General features: G+C 42.8%; 1 protein-coding gene across 1 annotated transcript in view; it reads left to right on the plus strand.

The window, feature by feature from the left end:
* The first annotated feature begins 1,961 nt into the window (after window positions 1–1,961).
* The window catches only part of SKAP2 (src kinase associated phosphoprotein 2), a 191,553-nt gene continuing 168,463 nt past the window's right edge, over window positions 1,962–25,051 (plus strand). The window contains exon 1 of the mRNA XM_069958762.1: window positions 1,962–2,136. Coding sequence (XP_069814863.1) covers window positions 2,094–2,136 — 43 coding nt within the window. The 5' untranslated portion in view covers window positions 1,962–2,093. The remainder of the gene's footprint in view (window positions 2,137–25,051) is intronic.

Raw genomic sequence — 25,051 nt, forward strand, 5'->3', positions numbered from 1 at the left:
TATAGACTTTATTCTGACCACCTTCTGCCCTACAGTGTTGAGGTGTCTGTCCTAATAGGGTGATACAAGCCCCAGCCTTAGTTACCTGGGTGAAGCTAAGTTTCCGAGTCTTCCTGGTTAACCTGCACTGCGAGATAGGATACATAGATCCTCTGGTTGCTTTGTCTTATCCAGGCTAGCTCCTCTTGTGTATCAGGATACTGCCCTGCACTTTGTCAACTGGTTCTTGGCGTGGGCTAGGATGTTCCCAGACTCTTCTCCCTTTTTAGTGTTTAGCACTGCATAGTAGACACATGTTCAGTAGTACTGAAAGAACTAAGTTTCTCTAGCTGCATCTGACCACAAGTGTGTCTCTCACCAACTCATTAAACACACACACTGTCTGAACTTCCTCCCACGCTGAGCTAACTAGCTACTTCCACAGGGGTTGTGTGTGTGTGTGGAGAGCAGGGATAGGTAGAAGAAGAAAGGGTTACACTGAACACATGCTAGAACAACAACAGTAACCCATTCCTAACTTCAGCTGTGCATGAAATAACAGGGCTAAGTGGTAAACTAGAGAATACTACCACCATCACCACTGAACCTGGAGAGAGAACTTAACGACAGGTGCCTAGGGCAACTAACAGTTAGATACCACACATACATTAATACACATCATACACTACATACACATACACTAATACACATCATAAACTACATATACATACACTAATACTCATTATACACTACATACACATACACTAATACACATCATATACTACATACACATACACTAATACACATCATATACTACATACACTAATACAGATCATACACTACATACACATACACTAATATGCATCATACACTACATACACATACACTAATACACATCATATACTACATATACATACACTAATACACATCATACACTACATACACATACACTAATACACATCATACACTACATACACATACACTAATACACATCATACACTACATATACATACACTAATACACATCATATACTACATACACATACACTAATACACATCATATACTACACACACATACACTAATACAGATCATACACTACATACACATACACTAATATGCATCATACACTACATACACATACACTAATACACATCATATACTACATATACATACACTAATACACATCATACACTACATACACATACACTAATACACATCATACACTACATACACATAAACTAATACACATCATACACATACACTAATACACATCATACACTGCATATACATACACTAATACACATCACATACTACATACACATACACTAATACACATCATATACTACATACACATACACTAATACAGATCATACACTACATACACATACACTAATATGCATCATACACTACATACACATACATTAATTCACATCATACACTACATACACATAAACTAATACACATCATACACTACATACACATACATTAATTCACATCATACACTACATACACATAAACTAATACACATCATACACTACATACACATATACTAAAACACATCATATACTACATACACATACACTAATACACATCGTGCACTACATACACATACACTAATACACATTATATACTACATATACATACACTAATACAGATCATACACTACATACACATACACTAATACACATCATATACTACATATACATACACTAATACAGATCATACACTACATACACATACACTAATATGCATCATACACTACATACACATCATACACATACACATCATACACTACATACACATCATACACATACACATCATACACTACATACACATCATACACTAATGTGGATATTTTTGAGCAGTACAGGAACAATGTTGTCAGTAATTCATTGCACAATTACGTGCTTTTGACTAGGGGGGAGGAGGGGAGGACAAGCCGGCTGATTTGTCCAGTTACTTCCTTAAACTCTAGAAACACACAGTAGCCTGTTCTTTCTTCCTCTCTGTATTTTACTTCCCTGTTTTCATACACAGTGTAAAAAACTACGAGCTTTACTGCAGCTATTTAGTGTTGAAATATCGCTTTATACAGACATAACTAACCATTCGCAATGACTCAACTGCTACCTGAGGACATTAAGAGCATTATAACAGGTAAATGACACGGGGTGAGGCTAGTCTGCTGTGCACATCCTTAAAGGGATCCGTAGTGATTTATGTTGCGTTGCACCTGTTTTTATTTCCTGAACTAAGGTCTAGAAGCTTGTGGCTGTATGGAAAGTACTATGGGTTTTCATACATGTTGATGCTGTATGGGTGGCAGAGAAGAGAATCTATGTGTGTGCTGTGTACATCGATGTATACACAATGATTATGTCCCTAGGCGTGCCGCCTATCGTACAGGTGCGGTCCCCAGGATCCTGGTTTTGGGACAATATTGGAATTTGTTTATTACAAAGCCTTATAATGTGTGTTCTTTATCTAATGTATATGTATGTAACACAACGGAAGAGTGACATAACTACTACAACTATAATGGTCCATGTGATTCATAGGGTGTGTTCACACATATTAGTTACTTCCCGATCAGATTTTTGCATCTCAGCAGATACCAACTAGGGTTGTCACTGTTTTTACCAAAACATGATGGCCATGGTAAAAAGGAGGCATGACTGTGGGGGCCAGAACGCAATTGATTGGTTCAAACTATTTGAAATCACTTTGCATATGGAGTCACTGATAAATAGAAATATTCAGCCTGAAAATTCTACTTCAATCCTGATCGTGGGCTTAGTCATGGCTACTATCACTGTCATTCTCGAGGAAGTAGTCTTAGATACTTCCTACACTGTGCCGGTGCCAATAATTTAGAATCAGCATTGTGTATGCCTTATACCTACAGATCCAGTGGCAATGTGAGGGTGGAATGATAAAGAACCTGCTGCATACTAATGTGGACTTATAGGGCCACTTAATATGGTTGTTTTGGTTGTTTCCCTACAGGAGCCACCCCTTGGTCCTTTTATTTTGCATATTCATATATCCCAGGGAGCAATGCACCTAGGATTTCACTATATTGAGTGCTTTAGGCGACATCCACCCGTGTTATGTTTGGCTGTCTCCCTGAGATCAGTGATCTTTTTCCTGTATACTAATGTGGAGGTACAGTGCCTAACATGGCGGTGAAGGACTCTATAGTGTAATGTGGGAGTGCAGTCGTGAATATACTATGTGCGGGTAACACTGCCTTGAGGGATACATCTCTCCAGAAGCAGTGATCAGGCATTAGTAAGTTGCATGTGAGGGGGCTCCCTGTGCTGCCCAGAAGCAACAATAGATCCATCAGATGCCTAAAATTATCCTATAGCAAAGGGTGGGATAATTTCTACCCTCTGTATGGACATCATGGTCACTGACAACTTTCCAAAACTTTTTATTAAACTTCTGGAACTAGAAAACAGTGGCATCAGGTCTACCCCCAGGTTATATCTGGCATTTCAGTACTACAAAAAGAAAACATGCTACAAATACTGTCATCCTAATGCTTTTAAATATTCATCCTATGAGAAGGTCTGAAAACTTTCAATTAGATTGTTTCGTAACATAGGAAAAATTAAGAAAACATATCAATAATAGCGCAGGTTTTTTTTTTTGTTAAAAGGAAACTATTAGCAGACTAGAAGAATCTAACCTTCTGATATGTCCCTATAGTGCAACGGGCTCTGAGGATGAAGGTAAGTCTCTTACTTTCATCCTCAGTGCCATTTCTGTGATATTAGCAGTTTATTTCCTATGCTATGAGGTGTTTTGGTACACAGGGGGCTGGGCAGCCCCTTCTAATGAATATCAGCAGAGAGGGCAAGCCGTCCGGGGCAGATCTGTGCACTGGGGTCGATAGACTCGCCCCCAGTGCACCAAAACGCCTAATTAGCATAGGGAATACATTGATAATATCACAGAAGCAAAGCTGAGTATAATGGCTAAAAAGTTATCTTCATCCTCAGCTTCCCATGCCCTGTAGAGACAAATGAGACAACTAGATTCTTCTAACCTGCTGATAGTTTCCCTTTAAGAACTGTCATTAAGTTCTAACAGTTGTCACAGTTGTGGTAGGAAATGTTTCTGTTTAAGATTTCTACCTAAAGTTTTTCTACTGAATTTTTGGAGTAGACACTACATAAATAGCATGGGCCAGACAAGCTATGGTTTAAAAAACAAAGAAAAGAAAGTATACCACTAAAAAAAACAGGATGATCTATGTTTTAGACCTGAAGATCCTCCAAAAGGTGTAACAGAGCTTCCCATCTACTATATGCAATTTATAGCACTAGTGCCATCTTATGTGGCAGAGGGTCCATTGGGTCCCCTTAGGTACTATGGCCTAGGTACAATAGCTACCTCTACATCTTCCACACCTCCTCCGCCTGTTGATTCTCAAGCTTGCTGCCACTCTAGTGACAGGTCAATAGGTATTGCGTCACATGTACAGTGAGTCAGACAGGTTGAGGATCAAAGTACAGTCTGAAACATTTTGGAGGTGTGGGAGTGTCCCTGCAGTTTGACCCCCCGCCCTTCCCAACCATACATTCATCCTCTATCCTGTAAATAAAGGATAAGCCCTAATTAAGGGACAACCTCTTTAAAGTGGATGTCTGGGGATAACCCCTGCAAACCCTTTACTATCCTACACCATTAAAGGGGTACTCCAGCGTGGGGGCACTTTTGCGCTGGGACGAGGTTGCCGAGGGAAAAGGCGTCCACTCACCTCCCCGATCCCAGTGGCGGGTCCCGCATTGCGGCGCTCCGGTGCCCGGTTCCCGGTTGCTTCCAGGTGTCTGACGCGGGCCCGAGACGGGACGTCTCAGGTCCGCTCAGCCACTGACTTCACCTCCTTCACTGACTTGCTGAGCGGACCTGAGACGTCACGTCTCAGGCCCGCGTCAGACACTCGGAAGCGGCCGGGAATTGGGCACCGGAGCGTCGGGATGCGGGACCCGCCGCTGGAACCGGGGAGGTGAGTGGACGTCTTTTCCCTCGGCCACCTCGTCCCTGGTCCCAGCGCAAAAGTGCCCCCATGCTGGAGTACCCCTTTAAGGATGACCCTGTTTATCTCTTTATCACCCTAGACTACTAGACTAGTCTCCCTCAACCTCTTTACCACCCGAGACCACCAGGGCTTCCTCTGAGATACCTTTACTGCTTTAGACCATTGGGACTATCTCAATGAACTCTTTCCTTGTGTTCACCCAATGTACAGCAGGTCTTTCTGTTTGCTGATGTTTTACATTTACACTGTTCATATAATTATGATTGGTGTAGAAAACATTGATACCGCAAGTGTTTACAGTACATATCTTCAGCTGTTACAGATGACAAAGCTGGGCTTATGCTCCTTGTGTTTGCAGACAATAAAGCCCTTTTATACCTCTGGATTCTTAGCTGAAGGTTATATTGGTCAGAACAAGTCATAAAAATGCAGGAATCATGCAATTGAGAAAACCGCATTCTGTCTATTAGGTGCCTTGTCACTGTAGATTTTACAAGCATTTACAAGCATTGAAAAAAGAAGTGTGTCATATGAGGACGTAGGATCCTCCCGAAGTCTGAATTATAAGGGCCCTATTACACACATAGATTTATCTAACAGATTTTTTAAGCCAAAGCCAGGAAAAGAAAATATAAACAAATGTCATAAAGGAAAGACTGAGATTCCTCCTCTTTTCAAACCATTCCTGGCTTTGGCTTTGAAAATCTGTCAGATAATCTGTCGGATATCTGTGTTTGTAATAGGGCCCTAAGAGACTGCCTAAATATGGATTTATATAATTACAAATGTGTATAAATGTCCATATGAATGAATGCGGATGTGTGAAAGGAGCTTTATTCTCTGCTATAACCCCAAGAGTTCTCCTGCAGAGTGCAAGCTGCTGCTTGTGCCACTCTCCATACTACAGGCATAAAAAGTACTTACAAAATATACATGTAAATTGTTTCGTACGCCTGCCCAGGGTAAAAAGTGAAGCAATAGTGTGGCGTCCACCCACTTGGTGCATTATTTCACTGAACCTGAATTTGCATAAGCACTGTAACTCCATGACCTATTGTGGAAACTTCCAGCAGTGAGAAGTCTCACACTTGACTGGTTTCCTAGTTCATATAACCCCCATCCAGAGTCAATACTAATGCTAATTGTCTGAAAACTGAATTCTGACACATTACTGAAGCCTGTCTGTGTGGTCAGAGGAAGATGTGTGCAATGCTTCCAGACAAGATGGGTTTTATACAAAGTGGGACACTGAGCAACATGTTAAGTAGGGCACCCTGTTTCCTATTTCAGATACACAAGCTAACCAAATAGAACTTTTACTAATTGTCCTTACATGCACTGCAGAAATAGTACTCTACATGTACACAGCATATAAGCCCTAGTACTACATAGTGGGAAATTATATTGTATACTACATAATACATGTGGATATGCAGCATCCAAATACAGTGGTGCCTTGGATTACGAGCATAATTTGTTCTGGGATCGCGCTTGTAATCCAAATCTACTCTTAATCCAAAGCAAATTTTCCCATAAGAAATCATAGAAATGTATACAATTGGTTCTACACCCCCAAAATAATGATTTATTATTCTCAATAACAAGTAAAACTAATGAAACAAACATTCAGAAACAGCAGAATATGTGATATTATAAGTTACTTTACAGTAATGGAGAGGATGGAAAACACAAGGGCGGACAGAGACCGCAGGGAGTATGAAGGAATGAGCAGGGTATACGTGGGCACATACATGCAGCACTCTCTGTCCGGGGAGAGAGGGGTTACAGCTATGGAGAGATTACCTCCACCGTCCTGTCCCCTGATGTAACCCCCAGCCTGAAGTGGATCTGCTATTATTTGGAAGGTGAGGAAGACTTCCTGGGTCAGAGTACAGTGCTGTAGACCCCACTATGCAGACCATGCCCCTCCTCCACTCGCGCTCCCACCCAGCTCTTAAACCAAAGCAATGCTCTTAAACCAAGTAACAATTTTGAAAAACTGCGAGCTCTTAAAACAAAATGCTCTTAATCCAAGTTACTCTTAAACCAAGGTACCACTGCACTAATTTTAAGAGGACTTGTCAGTAGGAAAAGAAGGGTGTTAATAAGCCATTGGCTAAAAAGAACTAGTCATCATGATTTTGGGAATACTAAAAGTGCTAAAAAGGGCACAAAAGCTGTTGTTTTGCTAGTATTCCCGTCCTACACTGACGCTCTCCCTGACCAGCAGCAGCTCTGTCCCTAATCTCTTCCAGCATGCATGAGAGCCGAGCCTCGGCGGCCGAGATTTTTATATGGCAGGGTCATCTGATCTGGCCAACCAATCGCTGCTATCGACATGTATGGGTCCCACGTGATTGCAGGATGTACCAAAGAGTCTCCTGCATGTTTATTGGCTGAGAAAAAGCACCGAAACTTACAGGAAGTGGATGATGAGATTTTCTCGAGTATCGCAAGATGCTCGTCCGAGTAACGAGTACCAACGAGTACCCGAATACTTGATCGAGTACCAAGCTCGGACGAGAATGCTTGCTCATCACTACTTCTGATCTTTCCCTCACTAACCTCTCACTGTGTCCTCTTGTTCTTGAGTTCAGTTTTTGTTTTCCAAAACACTTCCTTCTTGAACCTTATTTAATCCTTTAACATATTTAAAGGTTTTGATCATGTCCCCCCCTTTCCCTTCTTTCCTTTATCGTTGTCATCGGCTGATTGTTGCAACACAATGAGTAGCTTTAACTGCATATCTTAAAAATAATACAGATCTTGTACAGTTAGAATAAGACACAGATGATGAAAGGTGGCAAACAGCATTGCAGGAGATAAAGGGGTATTCCAGGAAAATTTTACTTTTGACAGGACGGGGAAAAGTAGAGGATCGCGGGGGGAATGACCTCAGCAACCCCTACTTTTTCCCTATCCTGTCAAATGACCAAAAAGAGACATTTTGTGGTCAAAGCCTAACAGTTGCTCAGATTCATCCTATCTTCACATTTAGACTTAGACATTTCCAAATTTCTGTCAGAACTGATAAAGATCACTTTATATTAGTAAGTGTTATGTAGCTAAATAAAAACTATGTTTTTTTGCCATCCTGAACTGGAAAATTGTTTACTGCAATGTCTCAAATTGGGGATTGTTTGTTAAAAGTTTGTTGCTATTCAGATACTTAGGGCTTATGAACGCCTGAAAACTTTACTTATTTGTGAAGGTTCAAATATAAAACAACCAAACACGCCATGTTCAGGTGACCTTCCATTTTTTAATATATTTACTCGACCGTAGTGGGAAATAAATTCTTCAAATGGAACTTTTTGTACAGACCACAGAACTTCCAGTCACATTGGTCATATGAATATTTAATAACCTTGTACTCAGGAATCTGACCTGCAGACGGATAATCATTTAAGTATGAAAGTGGATCAATGTAATGAGGCTAAGAGTTTATAGATGTCATTTGGGGTTTTATTTCTTACATGCCATTTTTTAATGACTTTATTATGGGAGTTCTCACTAATACTGTCCTGTTGGCCTTGTAATGAGTGCTTGATATTAAGAAGACTGGAACACATTGCTTTATTCTTCTTGTAGACAAACTACCTAATATACTGTATGTGGGGCTCCAGGATAAGATTTTCTTTTCAGAAGAAGTAATGTAGTGTCCCAGTACATGGGTCATTAAGCTTTTCCCCGCCCATCAGAAAGTAACTCTGTCAGGTGACACATCCAGGAGCTGGGAGCTGTAATTTTCTGCTCCAGCCACTAGATGTCTCACTCTCCCCTGTACACAGCTGTGGTGTAATGGTTTAGCTATATGTTGTATTTAGCCAATCACAGGTGCCAGGCATGCTACTCTTACATTCTCTTTTCTCCTGTCACACAACCCTATAAAGGTCAAGGAAGCTTTATGGTCCATGGTTGTTCTCCTAGACAGTGTGTATGAGATACAGACTCAAGACACAGGTTCCTGCTGCAGTGACTAAGCAGACCTTGCTTAGCCCAGAGCTCTTAACAGGGACTGAAACTGTTTCCTTTACTAGAGACTGAACCCACCAGTATGCAGTGCTAAGCTATAAAAAGTGGGGTAACTGTGAACTGGGACCACCCTTGTCTACGCCACAGATATTCTTAAACGTCAGGACAGTCACCCCCTAGAAGAGAGGAAGACAAAGCTGCGAAATGCAGACATATCTTACTGACAAATGCTCGTCCACTTGGGGAAATCTTCAGTGGGAGCTCGACCTAGAGACAAAGTCCGAGGACTCGTACTACCTCACATGGCGGTCTCTGAACTTGTGTAGGCAGAAGGTGGTCATTTATGCCCAGTACATATGTATACATGAATACAAAAAGTTCTGCTTTCAAGTATCTACACCACAATCTCGGCAGAGTACTCTACTACCTAGACAAAGGCCCCTACACGGCCCCTACACTACTCTTTTACACCAAGTCTTTCCCTATTCTTCACCTGAAGTCTACCTTAAGTGTTACACTATTTTTGCACTAAGTACCTGTGAATAGTTACCTACTGTGTGTCTTTTGTATTGCACCAAAGGTTTTCTAAGTAAAGCATCAACTATTAGTTAATTGCTGGACTCGGTCACCTTCTATGCAGCATACCTGCACCCTCACACCTCACTATTGTTCTACCAAATGACTCATACCCATGTGTCCAGGGGTGGGTACTGCCACTCCTGGCCACTGTGACAAAACCAACCCCAAACACCAGAGCCAACCAGCTGCCACAACACCTGCATACAGCACCTGGGCTACATCAGTAATGTATCTGTCTATGGGCTCGGTGTGGTACTACAGCTCATCCTTATCCAAGGGAATACAACTTGTCTTTGGATTTGTATACACCTATAAGGATCCAACAAGGGTCCTCAGCAGTCTTTTGGAATTTTGCTGTGCTTTTATCCTTAGCATCGTACCCCCTACACACTCTTACTCCTTACCCCTTTATACCTCTGGTGACCCAGGCTGCGACACCAGTTAAATTCCCAAAAATCCAGCCATTGGAGTGATCTTTGAGACCAATCACTTGTCACTAGGGTCTATATATTTTTAGTTGATTTACAAATAACCTATTAGATCTTATTGTGAATATGCCCTTTATGTACAGTAATGTGAAAAAACAAAATTATTTCCTCTGCTAGCCCAAAGGAGCCTCAGTCTGACACTACATAAAGGGAACCTGGCACCAGGTCTATACTGTCATAAACCTGGTCATTGGTATTCAGGCACTGTACTTATTTATTACTTGATGCCATAATTTCTGTAAAAAGAAGTTTATTAATATGAAAGAAGAGTGAAAAGAGTTGTATCATTACAGTGACCCTTACATCAGTTAAAGTGATATTGTCACCCCACTAACTCTCCGCACTATCCACAAGCTTAGATGCTGCTTATTTAATATATAACTTATAAAGTTTGTCTGTGTCTTCTTTCTGCTCTAAAACTGCTTCATTTCATTGGTGGACAGTGTCCCCTAGGCAACATTTGGTAATCCTCTCCAGCCGGGAGATGGGAACCAATTGCCTTGAAGCCCCACCTCGGCGATACTGTCCACTGATGAAATGAAGCAAAAGTAAGGGGGGAGACATTATCACTAGTGATGAGCGAACATGCTCGTCCGAGCTTGGTACTCGTTCGAGCATTAGGGTACTCGATGGTACTCGTTACTCGGACGAGCATCTCGCGATACTCAAGAAAATCTCATCATCCGTTTCCTGTAAGTTTTGATGCTTTTTCTCAGCCAATAAACATGCAGGAGACTCTTTGGTGCATCCTGCGATTACGTGGGACCCATACATGTCGATAGCAGTGATTGGTTGGCCAGATCAGATGACCCTGCCATATAAAAATCGTGGCCGGTAGTGCTCGGTTCAGACGTATGCTGAAAGAGATTAGGGACAGAGCTGCTGCTTCTCAGGGAAAGCTTTAGGAAGGGAATTAGCGTTCCAGTAGGCAGGGAATACTAGCGAAACAACCAAACAGCCCTTGTAAGGGCCTCAAATAGTTTTTTAAATTGTATTACTACAGACTGCTGGCTGGGACTTGCAGTGCAGCTACCACGATTTCAGCAGCACACTGTGGTGATGGGCTGCTGGCAGAAAGGGGACATTAGGTGTTGCGCACAGACCCCTAAGAAGTGCTCAGTACTATTTTATTGGGACCTCTACTATATTCTCTGATTTCTGTATTTCTTATACAAGGCATATCTAAGTTCACTACTGCTTCCACGGTATAAAGGGGGTGTCACAGAGTGTGTATAGGCGCAGCCACCAACAGATTGTATCCCACAGCCCCCTAAAAACTAGTGGGCCCTCTATATTTCCTGATTTCTGTATTTCTTACGCAAGGCATATCTAAGTTCACTACTGCTTGTTCAGTGTAAAGGGGGTGCCACAAAGTGTGTATAGGTTTTTGGGTGGTTCATATGCCTACCTCTGTTTTAACCAGGCTGTTGCGCAGAATTAGGCATAATGGTGCCAATAGGCAGCCTCAGAGGCATGCATACATGCTGCCCCTGCTGTTTCCTGTCCATTTCCGTGGTGTTTTCATCATTTTCTCAGGTTGACAGATTTTCATCGGACCTTCCCTCTACCAAACTTGGGTCCCCTGAAAAAATGCTCAAGTTTCCCATTGACTTCAATGGGGTTCGTTACTCGAAATGAGCACTCGAGTATCAGGAGATACAGTATTCGTCTCGAGTAACGAGCACCCGAGCATTTTAGTACTCGCTCATCACTAATTATCACTTTAAAGCTCTCCCACCTGCAAGAATGATCATTAGTTTCCTTAAGAGGCTTGCCATGCTCATGTAGCAGCCATATTGGAGCTACCACCACATGCACAAAAAGCATGAAGTTACAATGACTTATAACTAACATGGGGCAGAACAGCCCAAGTGGTGACAGCCATATTATTGACTTGTTTCCCTTCCCATTAATACTGAAGTACAGCTGCTCTGTACTGAACCGTCATGTTCTACTCACTCTAGAGTTGTCATCTTCTTCCATATTGCTGAAAGGATGTTGAGCCAGCAAATCTCCAAGCAGTCTGCACCTGTGGCTATATGATCTTGTCTTCAAGTATCTTCACGTGCTCTCTCATCTGCCAAGAGTTTGTTCCTTTCATCACTTCTTGTTATAATCTGCTGTTAAATTTTTGTTCCTGAACTGATAGATTTATTATTAGCTAGTATAAGCTCTTTTAGGATCAGCAAGGAAATAATATATTTAGCATAGAGGAGGAATCCCATAGTAGTATTAGCGCAGGCACAATTCCTTCTCTGCCCATGCACCTTAGCTAGCGATGCCAGATAGCCATATGGTGTGCACCCCCTAACCCCATCATAAACCTGTACACATGTACATGATCAACATCTCTGCCGCTAAACAATAAGTGCTATAGTCCTATTGCTGTGGTCATGGGAAAAAAAAATTACTGTTGCAAAATGTAGATTTATGTTGTCGGAGGTCACATGTTCTTTGTCATACCAGTCACCAGATTGCCTTTGTGTGTCACGTTAGGAACTTCAGTAGTAGCAGAGCAGATGAGGAATGCAAAGAAGAGAGAAAAAGAAGTGCTACACTAAGCCGACCATGTCTCGGGAGAGGAGGTATCAATAAAACTAGGGTAGAGGGACTATAAAGGACATCTGTCTTAACCCATGATCTCCGAAGAACACAAGAGACCCTTGTTTTAAGGAGTAATCGATTCTTTAAAGTGAACTTCATGACTAATGTGGTTATGACCTACTGTGTCATACAGCATATAAAGGGTACAGAAAGATATATTGATCTCAGCCTGAAATAGAACTGGACAGATTTGGAGTAAAATTGCTTTGTACATAATGTATTGTCTGGTGCCATAATCATAGCATGTTCCACATAGGGAAGTATAATATATCAGCACAGACTGTACAGTTCTTCTCATTGGTGAACCTGGGTCATTTAGCTTGTAGCTCATGTTCCATATTGTGCTGAGTCCATTCTAGACTACTGAAATATATTACTACCAGCCGCTGTATATAGACGGGCTGGTATTCACAAGTGTCCATTCAGGCTCTGAAAGACGCGACCTTGATGTGTTTTGTACTCTCCAAAACTTAGAGTTCACTCACAGTGTCCAAAGGAAAGATTTAGGAGAGGTCTTTGGATGTATGACATTGTGGCCTATTATTGGATCACACAGAATCCAGGGTTATGGTTAAATAGCGTAAAAACATTAACTGAGAACTAGATTTTATATTATGTATAACCGGCTGATATGTCCCTATTGTGCATGGGGTGCTGGGGATGAAGGTAAGTTTCTTACCTTTATCCTCACCACCATTATTGTGATATTAGCAGTTAATTCTCTATGCTAATGAGGTGTTTGGTGCACTGGGGGCATGACTACTAGTGCACTGATCTGTGGTAGGGTTATTAGGATGATGTCAGGAGTCTTGTTGTGCAGTGTCAGCTCAGCCAGTGATGTTATAGTTGTAACGCCAGTGCTTGTCCAGCACACAGGTGTAATGTTGGTACCTGCTTTTGTGTGGTATGGCTGACTGTGATCCCCAAATGGTCGGTGACCTGCCGTGTTGTAGTGGCAACTGACCCACCCGGACTATCGGTACTGCCACCCACAGAAAGGGGAAAAATAACCCAAGGTGTACAGTTGGGGCCACATTTATCATCCGGCGGACGGATGATTTTTGGCGGAAAGTGCCGATTTGCGTATTATTTTATACGCAAATGGCCGATTTGCGAATAAAATAATCGCAAATCGGCACTTTCCGCCGAGTACGCCAGGGGGCGGAAAGGGGGCGGAAAGTAGGCGGGAAGTGGGCGGAACGGAGGGCGCGGACTCAGAGTCCGCGCGATTTATCATCCGTTCCGCCCAAATGTACGCCGAAAACCTACTCCAGTCCTCAGCTGGCGTAGGTTTTCGGCGGTGCGCACCGGCGCGCACAGGATTTATGTACAGGCAGTCCGCCTCTACATAAATCCCCGTACCGCCGGAGCTGCGGGGGCATTTTTAAGTCCGGCGTAAAAAACGCCGGACTTAATAAATGCCTCCCTTGGTGTGTATGCGTGCTGGTGCTGCGCCGGGCTTAAAAATGTCCCCGCAGCGCCGACAGTACACTGATTTATGTAGGGATGCACTGCCTCTACATAAATCCTGCGTGCACCAGTGTGTGCGCCGAGGAAACCTACACCAACTCAGAGCAGACGTAGGTTTCCTTATCATTTTTTGGCAAAAAAAAAAGAGATAAATTAAACGAACCCAGAGTCCACGTCCCCCGTTCCACCCTCCCTCCCGATCCCCCTGGCGAAGCTTGCGGAAAATGGCCAGATGCAAAACTTTTTTTGCAAAACGGCCATTTGCGAATAAATTTATTTGTAACAGGCCATTTTCTTCCGAAAAATTCACCTTTTTGGGTTGATAAATGTCCCCCCTAGTGCTTAAACTCATTGTGCTTAAGGAGGTGATGAAGAAGTAGAGTAGAAGAGAGGTGGTTGTAGCGGTGCTTGGAGAGTTGAGTAAAGGAGAGGAGTTTGTCAGAGGAGTCCCAGCCCAATGTAGCTGTGTACTCTGCTGGAGCTTGTGCCCTACAGTGTCGAGCTACCCATCCTGTCAAGGTACTACAAGCCCCAGCCGTGGTTATCTGGGCATAGCTAAGTGTCCGGGGTTGTCCCAGTTACCTGCATTGCGAGATAGGATACGTAGACCTTCTTTACAGTAGCTTTGTCCTATCCAGGCTAGTTCCTCTTGTGTTCAGGATACTGCGTGGGTAGGGTGTTCCTTGATTCCTCTCTCTTTTTAAAGTGCATAGCACTGCATACTGAACCTCATGGTAGCAGAAAAAGAATTGGTTGCCTCTAGCTGCATCTACACATGCGTGTGTCTAGACTAGACTGCACTGCACACTCCATCCCACATGGAGCTATTAATGTGTGTGTTGAGCAGGGATAGGTAGAAGAAAGCACCTCCTTCTTTAGGTGATCACTGAACACATGGTACAGCAATAACTTTAACCCATTACCGACTTCAGCTGTGCACACAACAACATAGACATATAAAAGACACTGACATCTAGTGGCAAAACAGCAAAATACCTCATCACCACCTTAACCTGGAGTGAGAACAGGTGCCTAAGGCACTGAATAGTGAGACACCACTAGTTCCCCTTTAAAAACAGACCTCCAAAACTCTTTGAGATAGCTGTGCAGTACTTAGGGCTTGTTCCCATGTACCCCGCATTCTGGTCCAGATTCCCTTCTACCGGTCATGTCAGTTGTAATACCCGACTGGTCCAGATGCTGGATAGAAAACTGTATCCTGCAGCATTCTCTTAGCTGCCTCTGAACTTCCATGTAAAACAAACATAAAATGGCTGTAGTGACTGGACGACTTATTTGGACAACTTTCTAAGGCCGGGTTTACATATGTCCGGCGGTGCGGCGGCGTTTCCCTCCGGCGCAGGAGAAAAAATCTTTGAACTGATCCCATTGTTTTCAATGGGATCGTTCAAAATGTGCGGCGGTGAACTAGTGGCCGCCGCATCGCCGCACCGTCAGTGCGTTAGGACGCATCTTGCAGCGTCCTGGCGGACCGCCGCTCCGGTGATGCGGCGACGCACCAATTCAATCAAATAGAGCGCCGGATGCCTCGCCGGGCAGGAAGTTCAGGCAAATAGTAGCACAAAATAAACATATATCTCCCCCTGTGTGCTCTCCCCCTCCCCTATAGTCCCCCCTTGATCCCCCAGTAGTATATTGCCCCCCTTGTTTCTCCTCCAGTAGTATATAGCCCCCCTGTTGCCCCCCCAGTAATATTTAGCTTCCCTGTGTGCTCTCCCCCAATTAGTATACAGCCCTGCTGTGCGCTCCCCCCCAAAAGTATATAGCCCCCCATGTGCGCTCTCCCCCTCCCATATAGCCCCCCTGTGCGCTCTCCCCCTCCCATATAGCCCCCCCTGTGCGCTCTCCCCCTCCAATATAGCCCCCCTGTGCGCTCTCCCCTTGTAGTATATAGCCCCCCTGTGAGCTCCCCCAATTAGTATATAGCCCCCGTGTGCTCCCCCACAAATCCCATTGAAAATGACAGGAAAACATACTGGGGAAAAAAATGTCAACTGATGAGAGCAACTTGTGACAACTGATGGGAACTGATGACAACTGATGGAAACTGATGGTTTTTAATGAAAAGACGGATAGAAAAACTGATCACAACTGATGCATTTTTGGCATCAGTTGTGACATCAGTTGTGGTCAGTTTTTAGGCAAAAAACGCAACTGATGCCAACTTATATATGTAAACCCAGCCTAACAAAATTTCTTATGTTTCATGTTTCTAGATGGAGCTTTCTATTAGTGGATGTTCTATCCTGTTTTATTACCCACACTACTGCATGCACTCTTGCCTTGCAGCAGTGTCACCTGATCAGCCAAGCCAGACATTTCCCACACTGCAACTACACCTGTGTAGTGACCTCTTGCCCTCTGGCAGCAGAAGTCCCGCTTCCGTATCCTGGAGCAGGAGAAAGGGTGAAAGCCCTGAGGTTACCACTCTGTTTAAAGCCAAACCGGTTTGGTAGCACAGCGGGTCCACGCCAGTCGTATTGTTATTAGAGATGAGCGAACCTCTAGCACGCTTGGGTTTGTCCAAACCTGAAAGCTCTGCATTTGATTACTCGTGGCTGAAGAGGTTGGATGCAGCCCTAATAAGGCTGCCTGGAGGTCACTACTCACTGAAATTATCAAAAATTATCGGAAGGAACAATGATTCTTATTTGCTTCTGTGAAAGTCTTATACTATAAACCTGCTGATAGATATGAGATAAATGTTAGGCTATTTCCCCAACAGGACTGTAGTTTGCCTTTCCTTTATTTCACTGCTGCCATAATCCTATGTTCAGATACCCTCACCAAGGCAGAGAGGCGTCTTCTACCCCCTCACATGGGGTATATTCACCACCAGGCTTCACCTGCCTAAGTTTCTGCCCACTGACTATCTTCTCTCTGCTGATGAGACTGATAGCATTTGATTCCAGCTTTGGGTGGTATCGGGTAATACTTACCTTGTACGACCATATAATGCACTCTCACTGCTTTCTGTTTTTGCATGCTGACTGTCACTTTTTGCCTAAATAATGTGGTGTCTATAGATGCATCCTGCAAACACTGGTTGACCTTTTAATAAATTAAGAAGGCAGCATTCAGGCTATACCACAACCTATTACTTCGGAGTGTTTTACAGACCACACAACCATATCAGCAAAACGGGATCCTAAGAAATTATTATGTGCAAATATGCAAACATTAAATATTGTGACAGCACATAACACTAGACTTTTCCTAGTCACTACACATTTGGTGGCTTTCTCCTATAAGATGTGTTAGGGTTCTGATCATGTACAAGTGCTACTTCAATACAGTGTTACTGTAACTAAACTGTGATGACAGGAGCCATATAACAGTAATTTGTCCTCTAAATGTGCAGCGGCCTTTCATTATGCCCTATTTCTACCTTTTTCCTGCTGCGATCAATCACTTCAAAATTTCCAGCAGAGCGCTCCAAAAGTAAAGTAGTTAAGAACGGCAACTAGTAGGATTTGTCAACATCCCGCAACTTAGACTGAGCACCGAATACACTGCCGTAAAGTGATTTAATAGCGGTACAGTGTTAACTCCTTGCCGCCATTGCTAGTTTTACTCTTTGATTTTTCTTTGAAATAGGTTTTCTATTTTTCCATTTATGTAGCATGTTGGCCTTTTTATTTTATTTTTTATTTTTTTTATTTATTTTTATTTTTACATTTACTAGAGCACCATATTGCTACCCTCTTATTTAAACTCTTTATTACAACTATGAGAGTTATGCAAACGGCATAAAAAATCCCACTTGGTTGTTTCAGAGACCCAGCCAACTTAGCCAACCAGACCCTTATTTACATGACATCTCTCTCATATATACATATTTACCTCTATAACATAGAAGCTCCTAAAGAGCTGATGACAGTAAAGACTCCTTGCTCCCCTCCCATCCCTATCCCTGCTTGATTTAAAGTCAGCTGGAATCTTATCCCCAGCAGGGTCAGGTATAGGAATGAGTAGGTGTCAAACAACTGTTTGACTCCTTGTACTGCAGAAAAAAAAGCATTTTTCTATTTTCTGGATCTTTGTGTCTTCTTGACCTAATCCTGTGTCAGCAGTTTGGAAGGTGAATTGCAGCTGAAAGATTCCCTTTAAAGATAAGTGTGGATATTAGAGATGGGAACTGTATCTATCAGTCAGTAACAGCATCTCTGCAGTGAGACCTGACATTGCAGCCCAGGCAGAATGCCACTTCATGGAGAAAAGCGATATACTATTCTGAGCTGGTGTAGTATGGGGATCCCTGTCTTACTCCGTCTTAAAGGAGAAGTCAGGCAAAAATTTTTATTACAGTTTTGTATTAGCCCCCAAAAGTTAAACAAATCACCAATATACACTTATTACGGGACATGCACATTAAGTGCTTTTTTCCCTGCACCTACTACTGCATCAAGGCTTCACTTCCTGGATAAAATAGTGATGTCACGACCCGACTCCCAGAGCTGTGCGGGCTGTGGCTGCTGGAGAGAATGATGGCAGAGGGATGCTCAGTGTCCCTCCAGTGCCCTGTGTCCCTCAGTGTCCCCCTGCCATCATCCTCTCCAGCAGCCACAGCCCGCACAGCTCTGGGAGTCGGGTCGTGACATCTCCATTTTATCCAGGAAGTGAAGCCTTGATGCAGTAGTAAGTGCAGGGAAAAAGCTCCTTATGTGCATATCCCATAATAAGTGTATATTGGGGATTTGTATAACTTTTAGGGGGCAATACAATAATTTAATAAAAATTTTCACCAGACTTCTCCTTTAAGTAAAATAAGGTATTCAAAGGCCATTACCTCTTCTCCAAAATGGATATTTGGTTGCAGTCTGGTTATTTCCTGGTAGGTAATCTTGAAATCTGTAATCTGTAGTCCTACTGATCACCCAAGAAGTGGGGTGCAGGCTATTAGTTGCAGCCATTTCAGGTACCCAGATGGCCAGGCCAGGCCTTAAGCCCTCACAGGTCCTGTAATGTAGGACCCTCTACTGGTATGCCTTGAGGGTAATATAGTAAAAGAGCCCTTTGATGGGACTGGATGTCCTGGGATAATGGCAGTCTCCTCTGGGCTAAAGTTCCATGTAGGCCCACTTCTGCCATGAGGTGGAATGAGTATTCCAGTTCAGGCAGGCAGATTGTACGGTCCCGGAGGGGGTGGCATAATCTTCCCTGTTGCTGTCATTTTACTTAAGATCACTTAACAAAAATGACAGCAGCCACTCACCTCTATCATTGCCGATATCCATGCCCACCCCCGTACCACCAGGATTGGTCTTAGACGTCACCCGATAGCTCTCATCCCCCGCCTCCACTCTGCTTTGGTTAGGGTGGGCGGGGGACGTGCTGGGGTGGGTGATCTGCCAGGCTGTTAGCTTGTTGTGCATGGGGGTGTTGTAGGTGGGTGACAGGGTGGGCAGTTAGCGTGTGTGTGTGTGGAGGGGGGGGGGGGGGGGTCGAATGAGGTTCTGCGATGGGGCATCTGTCTGAGTTTTGCGCCAGGCGTCACAAAGCCTAGAATTGGCTCTGGTTCCATGTGACCCAGGGTGGATACAACAGGCTAGCTTAGGAGGGGTAGTTACATCCAACATGCCCTATCCTTCTTTCTGTTATCATCTGCTGTAGGAGACACCCATATATACATCAGATACAGTAGTTGGCCAGTCCTGCCAAAATTTTTAGATCTAACAGACATTAATCTAATGTTTGGGCACCATAGCATCTCTTGACCTTTGTTTAGAAAAACAGATGGCTTATAACATAGGAATCCATCATAGTAATTATAATAGTCTCGCCACACCCCTTTCATTTTACAAAAAAAATGTCATCATTGTCTGTAAATCCTTTAATAAAAACCAGGTAAACAAGCCTCTCTTTCCCTAGAACGCTTCCATCACGTTTATGACGTCTGACGCCTTGATACATGTGCCCCATTGCGTTTATCTATAATTTGCAGGCTCCTGATTTTCCATTCACCAGTTTTCGAGCCCAATTCCAGGAGGCCTCACTCTCCACCTTTAAAATTCCCACCTGCGAGTATTCATCACCATATAAGCCTGTACATTAGGCATAAGCAGTTTATCACAGCAGTTAAGATTGTCGGAGGCGATCATCCTATTTCATTTTAAAGCATTTTCCTCTGCTCTATTTTACCCAAGTGCTTGTGGTACATTTTATCTCTATTTTCACAAATCATTTCTCTTCGTAATTGACACTAAGTAATTTGTAAATGGTATGTTATCACTTATCTGGGCTCCCATCCCTTTGCGCTTGTATTAACTGTTCCTTTAAGTCTAGCAGTACATTTTCTCTCTGGAGAGCGCTGCTCCGAGGCAGTCGAGATTGTTAATGTAAACAGTAGCTAAACAAATATTGCTATCTATTTTCGGAAGGAATGTCGTGTTAACATTTTTGATACTTTTTTTTCTTCTTATCTCAGCTAGACTTTCCTGGTGAAACTGATTCCAGGGCTAGTTTTCCTGCAGATCTTTCTGGCACATGCTGTTAGGAGTTTGTGGAACTAAGGAAAGACAATACAGTCCTGGAGGGAAAAAAAAACACATAAAGTCACATAAATGACATTATTTGATATTTATAAAGTCTATTGACACGCTGTGCAATTCTCATGCATCTTTATCACATGCGCCATACATTGTCGAATACATACTTTACATTTAATAGCACAACTTTCTCTATAACAAAGCCATTCATAGACATTCCATATTAAAAATCAAGAAGGGCCACCAAAAGGCCCTAGACTGATAGGGAAATTGCACATCTTTTAAAGAATTAATTCAGAACAGAAGGGATTAAGTTATGGGTTTTGAAGGGGTTAATAGGGGCATTTTTGAGCCAATACCTAATATCCAGTGGTTTACCCTCCTGCTCGCGCTCTAACCCTTTGCCCTAATCACTGGTCCATAACTAGGCTGACAGAAGCTGACTGCAACTGACAGAGAAAACCTCTTCTGCTTTGGGCAATTCCTGTCAGGGACAGAGGGGGCAGCAAAGAGCACCCTGTCAGACTGGAAGGAATACACCACTTCCCGGTGTCCCATTGAGATAAATGTCAAACACTACTGAGCATAGTCTGTGACCATGGAAGAGTTAATCCCATAAGGAGCTGCTATTGTCTTATCTGTTTCACGGAGCACTATATTGCCATTTCATTAGCATAGCGATCTGGGCCCATATTAAAGCAGGTCCTATTTTTTGTGGCATGGGGCCATTGAATAACATTGTTCCTATGTTCTGTCCCCGATTGTGTGCCCGCAATTACGGACAAAACAACGGATGTGTGAACGTAGCCTTACCAAGGCACAGATACCTGCACAGATATGGTCATGTCATCTCCAACCTGTAGAGGACCTTCTACAGTAGGGGCCCTATTACACGGGACGATTATCGTGCGAAAAATCGTTATATCGTTTGAATTTAAACGATAATCGGTCTTTGTAATTGCAGGCAACGATTGAAAAATCGTGCGTATGTCGTTGATCGCTGATTTTCGTTAATCGTTCACTAATCGTTTGCTGTAATTTCACATGCGTTCTTTCTAGTTCCGCATTTTTTCACTAATCATTCAGTGTAATTGCACATTTGTTCATTTTTTGGTTGGGATCAGCTGGAGTAAACGTTCATTGTAACGACCGCAATAACGATCGTATTAACGATCATATCTAATGGTGTGTTTACACAGACAGATTTGTCTGACAGATTTTTTAAGCCAAAGCCAGAAATGGGTTAGAAAAGAAGAGAAATCTCAGTGTTTTCTTTATGACTTGTTCTTTGTTTATAGTTAGAGATGAACAAACCTCGAGCAAGCTTGAGTCAATCCGAATCAGAACTTTGGGCATTTGATTAGCGGTGGCTGCTGAAGTTGGATAAAGCCCTAAAGCTATGTGGAAAACATGGATATAGTTATTGGCTGTATCCATGTTTTCCAGACAACCTTAGAGCTTTATCCAAGTTCAGCAGCCCCCGCTAATCAAATACCGAACGTTCGGGTTCGGATGGACTCGAACCCCAACCCGGTTCGCTCATCTCTATTTATAGTCTGTTCCTGGTTTTGGCTTCAAAAATCTGTCAGATAAATCTGTCTGTGTAAACGCACCATAACGGCTATCATTCTGTGTAATATGGTGAACGATTTCAGGTTAACGATAAACAATCTCCTTTCCTATTGTTTATCGTTAGTCGTTAATTGTTAAAAATCGCTCTGTGTAATAGGACCCTAACAGGTCCTGCATATATTTGTGCTTTCATCGATTGTTGCACATGCAGTTTTTGATCTACAGCAAAAAAAAAAAAAAAAAACAAAACAATAAACAACAAACAAGACAGAACCTTTTCTTAGCTGGTGTCCTAGGCAGTCACCCAGCACTGGAAAAGATTTATATAAAATGCTAATGAAATAATTAATTCCCTATTTATTATCAAACTCCCTTTTTATGTCAGCATATATAATGTAGATTAAAGGGGTAATTCCATCTCATAATATAATTGGTGGGAGTGCTAGCTCTGGGACCCCAAATAATACTGAAAAAGAGAGAACTGCAGCACTGCTTCTCACTGGCATCACTGACATCAGTGCACGGAACTGCAGCTGGATCCATTCACTAGATCAGCACTATAGCCTCTTCTTTTTAGGATCAGTGCTGGACCCAGAGGTCAGACACCTACTGATTATAAAATATTGGCACAAAGGATTCATTGTAGTGCAGCTGATTTATATTATAAAGTGGTTACAGCTGCAGTACAAGTTTATACATTGAGTTGCATGCCTTGTTGTGGTCTGCAGCCGTCACTTGATCTCTTAAAGGGATATTCCCGTGAAAACATTTATCACCTATCCACTGGATCTGAGGAGGTCTGACTGCTTGGATACTTACTGTTTGTTAGGATGTGAGTCCTTAGACCTCCGTTCTTACCCACGGCTGTGGGTAACAGTAGTTTAAATACAGTGTCGGTTGAGCATTATCCCTGATATAGTCTGTGGCTGTGATTTTAAACAGGGCCATCTATTAGTGAATACTAACAGCAACCAGACTGTATTTAAATGCAAAAAGCTTCCAGATGAAACTAGATAGCTGGACACTACTATATGAATGCTAAGTGTTACTGACTGGAATAGATACAACTTTCTAAAGTGCCCTATAAACAGTGCCGTTAACACTTCTAGCGTACATTTTGAAATATTTCCCCTGAATGTCGTAGCTTTAGAGTCTAATAGCAGCCACCTGCAGAGTCAGTGGTAAGAGAACCATTTATGTCAGTATAACAGCACATTTGTACTGACTTGAACTTCACTTGTGAAGGTTGTTAGTGCACTGAAATGAAATACTGCATGGAATGGGAAAGTACAAATTGTTACCGGACTTGGAATGTCTAAGATGTAACAGCAATGCTGCCTGGAGAATGGGCATTGGTTTCCTAAAAGCCTTCTTACTTATCATTAAATGGGCTTTATTAGTATGTTAGATTTTGTGGTTCTGATAAATGGTGTAGAGAGTTCCTTGCAGCAGTGTAAAAATACAGTCCATACTCTAAAGGCCGCCATGCACAATGATGTAGGCTGAACACATCGATTAGCGCAGGATCTAGCTTTAGGAATGTTGCCTTGACTTTTTTTCATTGCCAATGTTGGAAAAAAGAAAGCTTGGGTTGCCATTCAATATGTCTGATCCTTTTGTTCTCCCCTTTCAGAATTAATGCTGAGTGTGCATGTATATAGAAGTTTGAGAGGAACAGCTTTCATCAAACCGAGTGTTGAGCCAATAACTTATATAACATATGTGGTCAGCTTAAAGGGATACTCCGGGCAGTCAGGTGTTTTGTTTTTTTAATTATTGCTGTAGCTGCACAGAAAATAAAAACCAACCCATACTCATAACATAACATACTCCCCCTGTGATCATTTAACATATCCTCCTGTGATATCTTTGAGTCCCCTGCTGAACGCTTTGGCTGCTACTTGTGAGACAGACTCATCTCAGCAGTCACATCATGCTCAGCCAATTACTGACCTAAAGGGGTTATCCAGTGCTACAAAAACATGGCCACTTTCTTCCAGAGACAGCCTCACTCTTGTCTTCAACTTGGGCAGGGCTTTTCTGCTCAGTTCCATTAAAGTAAATGGAGCTTAAAGAAGCAATTCCCCAAAAATTATTTTTTGCCCCCCCGGTAGCCGCTTGCGCATATGTTCACGGAAGCTGATCGTTTTCCCGCAGCGCGGCTCCGTTCCCACCCCGCGGTGCCAACATTTTTTTTGGGGGGAACTGCTTCTTTAATTGATGCAGTTATTGTCCTAAAAAACTACTTTTAAACTTGCAGAGTATCTGAGCCATAACCTTGCACTACCCCTCCTCCCCACCCTCTACATAATTAGAAATGCCACTGGCAGGATTTTTCCTATTCCTCTGCAGTAAACACTGCACAGGTGCCTTAATGATCCAGCCCATGTGCCATGCTCACACAGGTGACGAATAGGAGAAAATCTGCCTGGAGCATTCCTAATGATGAAGAGGGCGGGGAGGAGGGACAGAGAGGTTGTGCTAGCCTAATGCACAGACACTCTAGGCCACTCCAGTTTGGCACAGGGCTGCAAGTTTTAAAGTGTTTTTTTAGGACAATAACTGCATCCCCTGCCGAACGGACCCCAGGACAGATCTTGGATTCAAAGCAGCTATCTGAATGTACAAGCGGTTTGGGGTGGGCAGATTGTGGGTACAGAGTCACTTTAAGGTGGTCATATACCTTCAAAAGCTCTCGATCGATAGCTAGTTCTGCCGAAAGTTAGCACATCCAATCCCCCTGTACACAGGAACACTTGGTGTAGGCAAGTATTTATATGTTTTAAATGGAGGAAGGAAACTAGAATAAAAATGATGCTATGTAT

The sequence above is a fragment of the Dendropsophus ebraccatus genome, chromosome 2 (genome assembly GCF_027789765.1).
Source record: "Dendropsophus ebraccatus isolate aDenEbr1 chromosome 2, aDenEbr1.pat, whole genome shotgun sequence".
Taxonomy (NCBI): domain Eukaryota; kingdom Metazoa; phylum Chordata; class Amphibia; order Anura; family Hylidae; genus Dendropsophus; species Dendropsophus ebraccatus.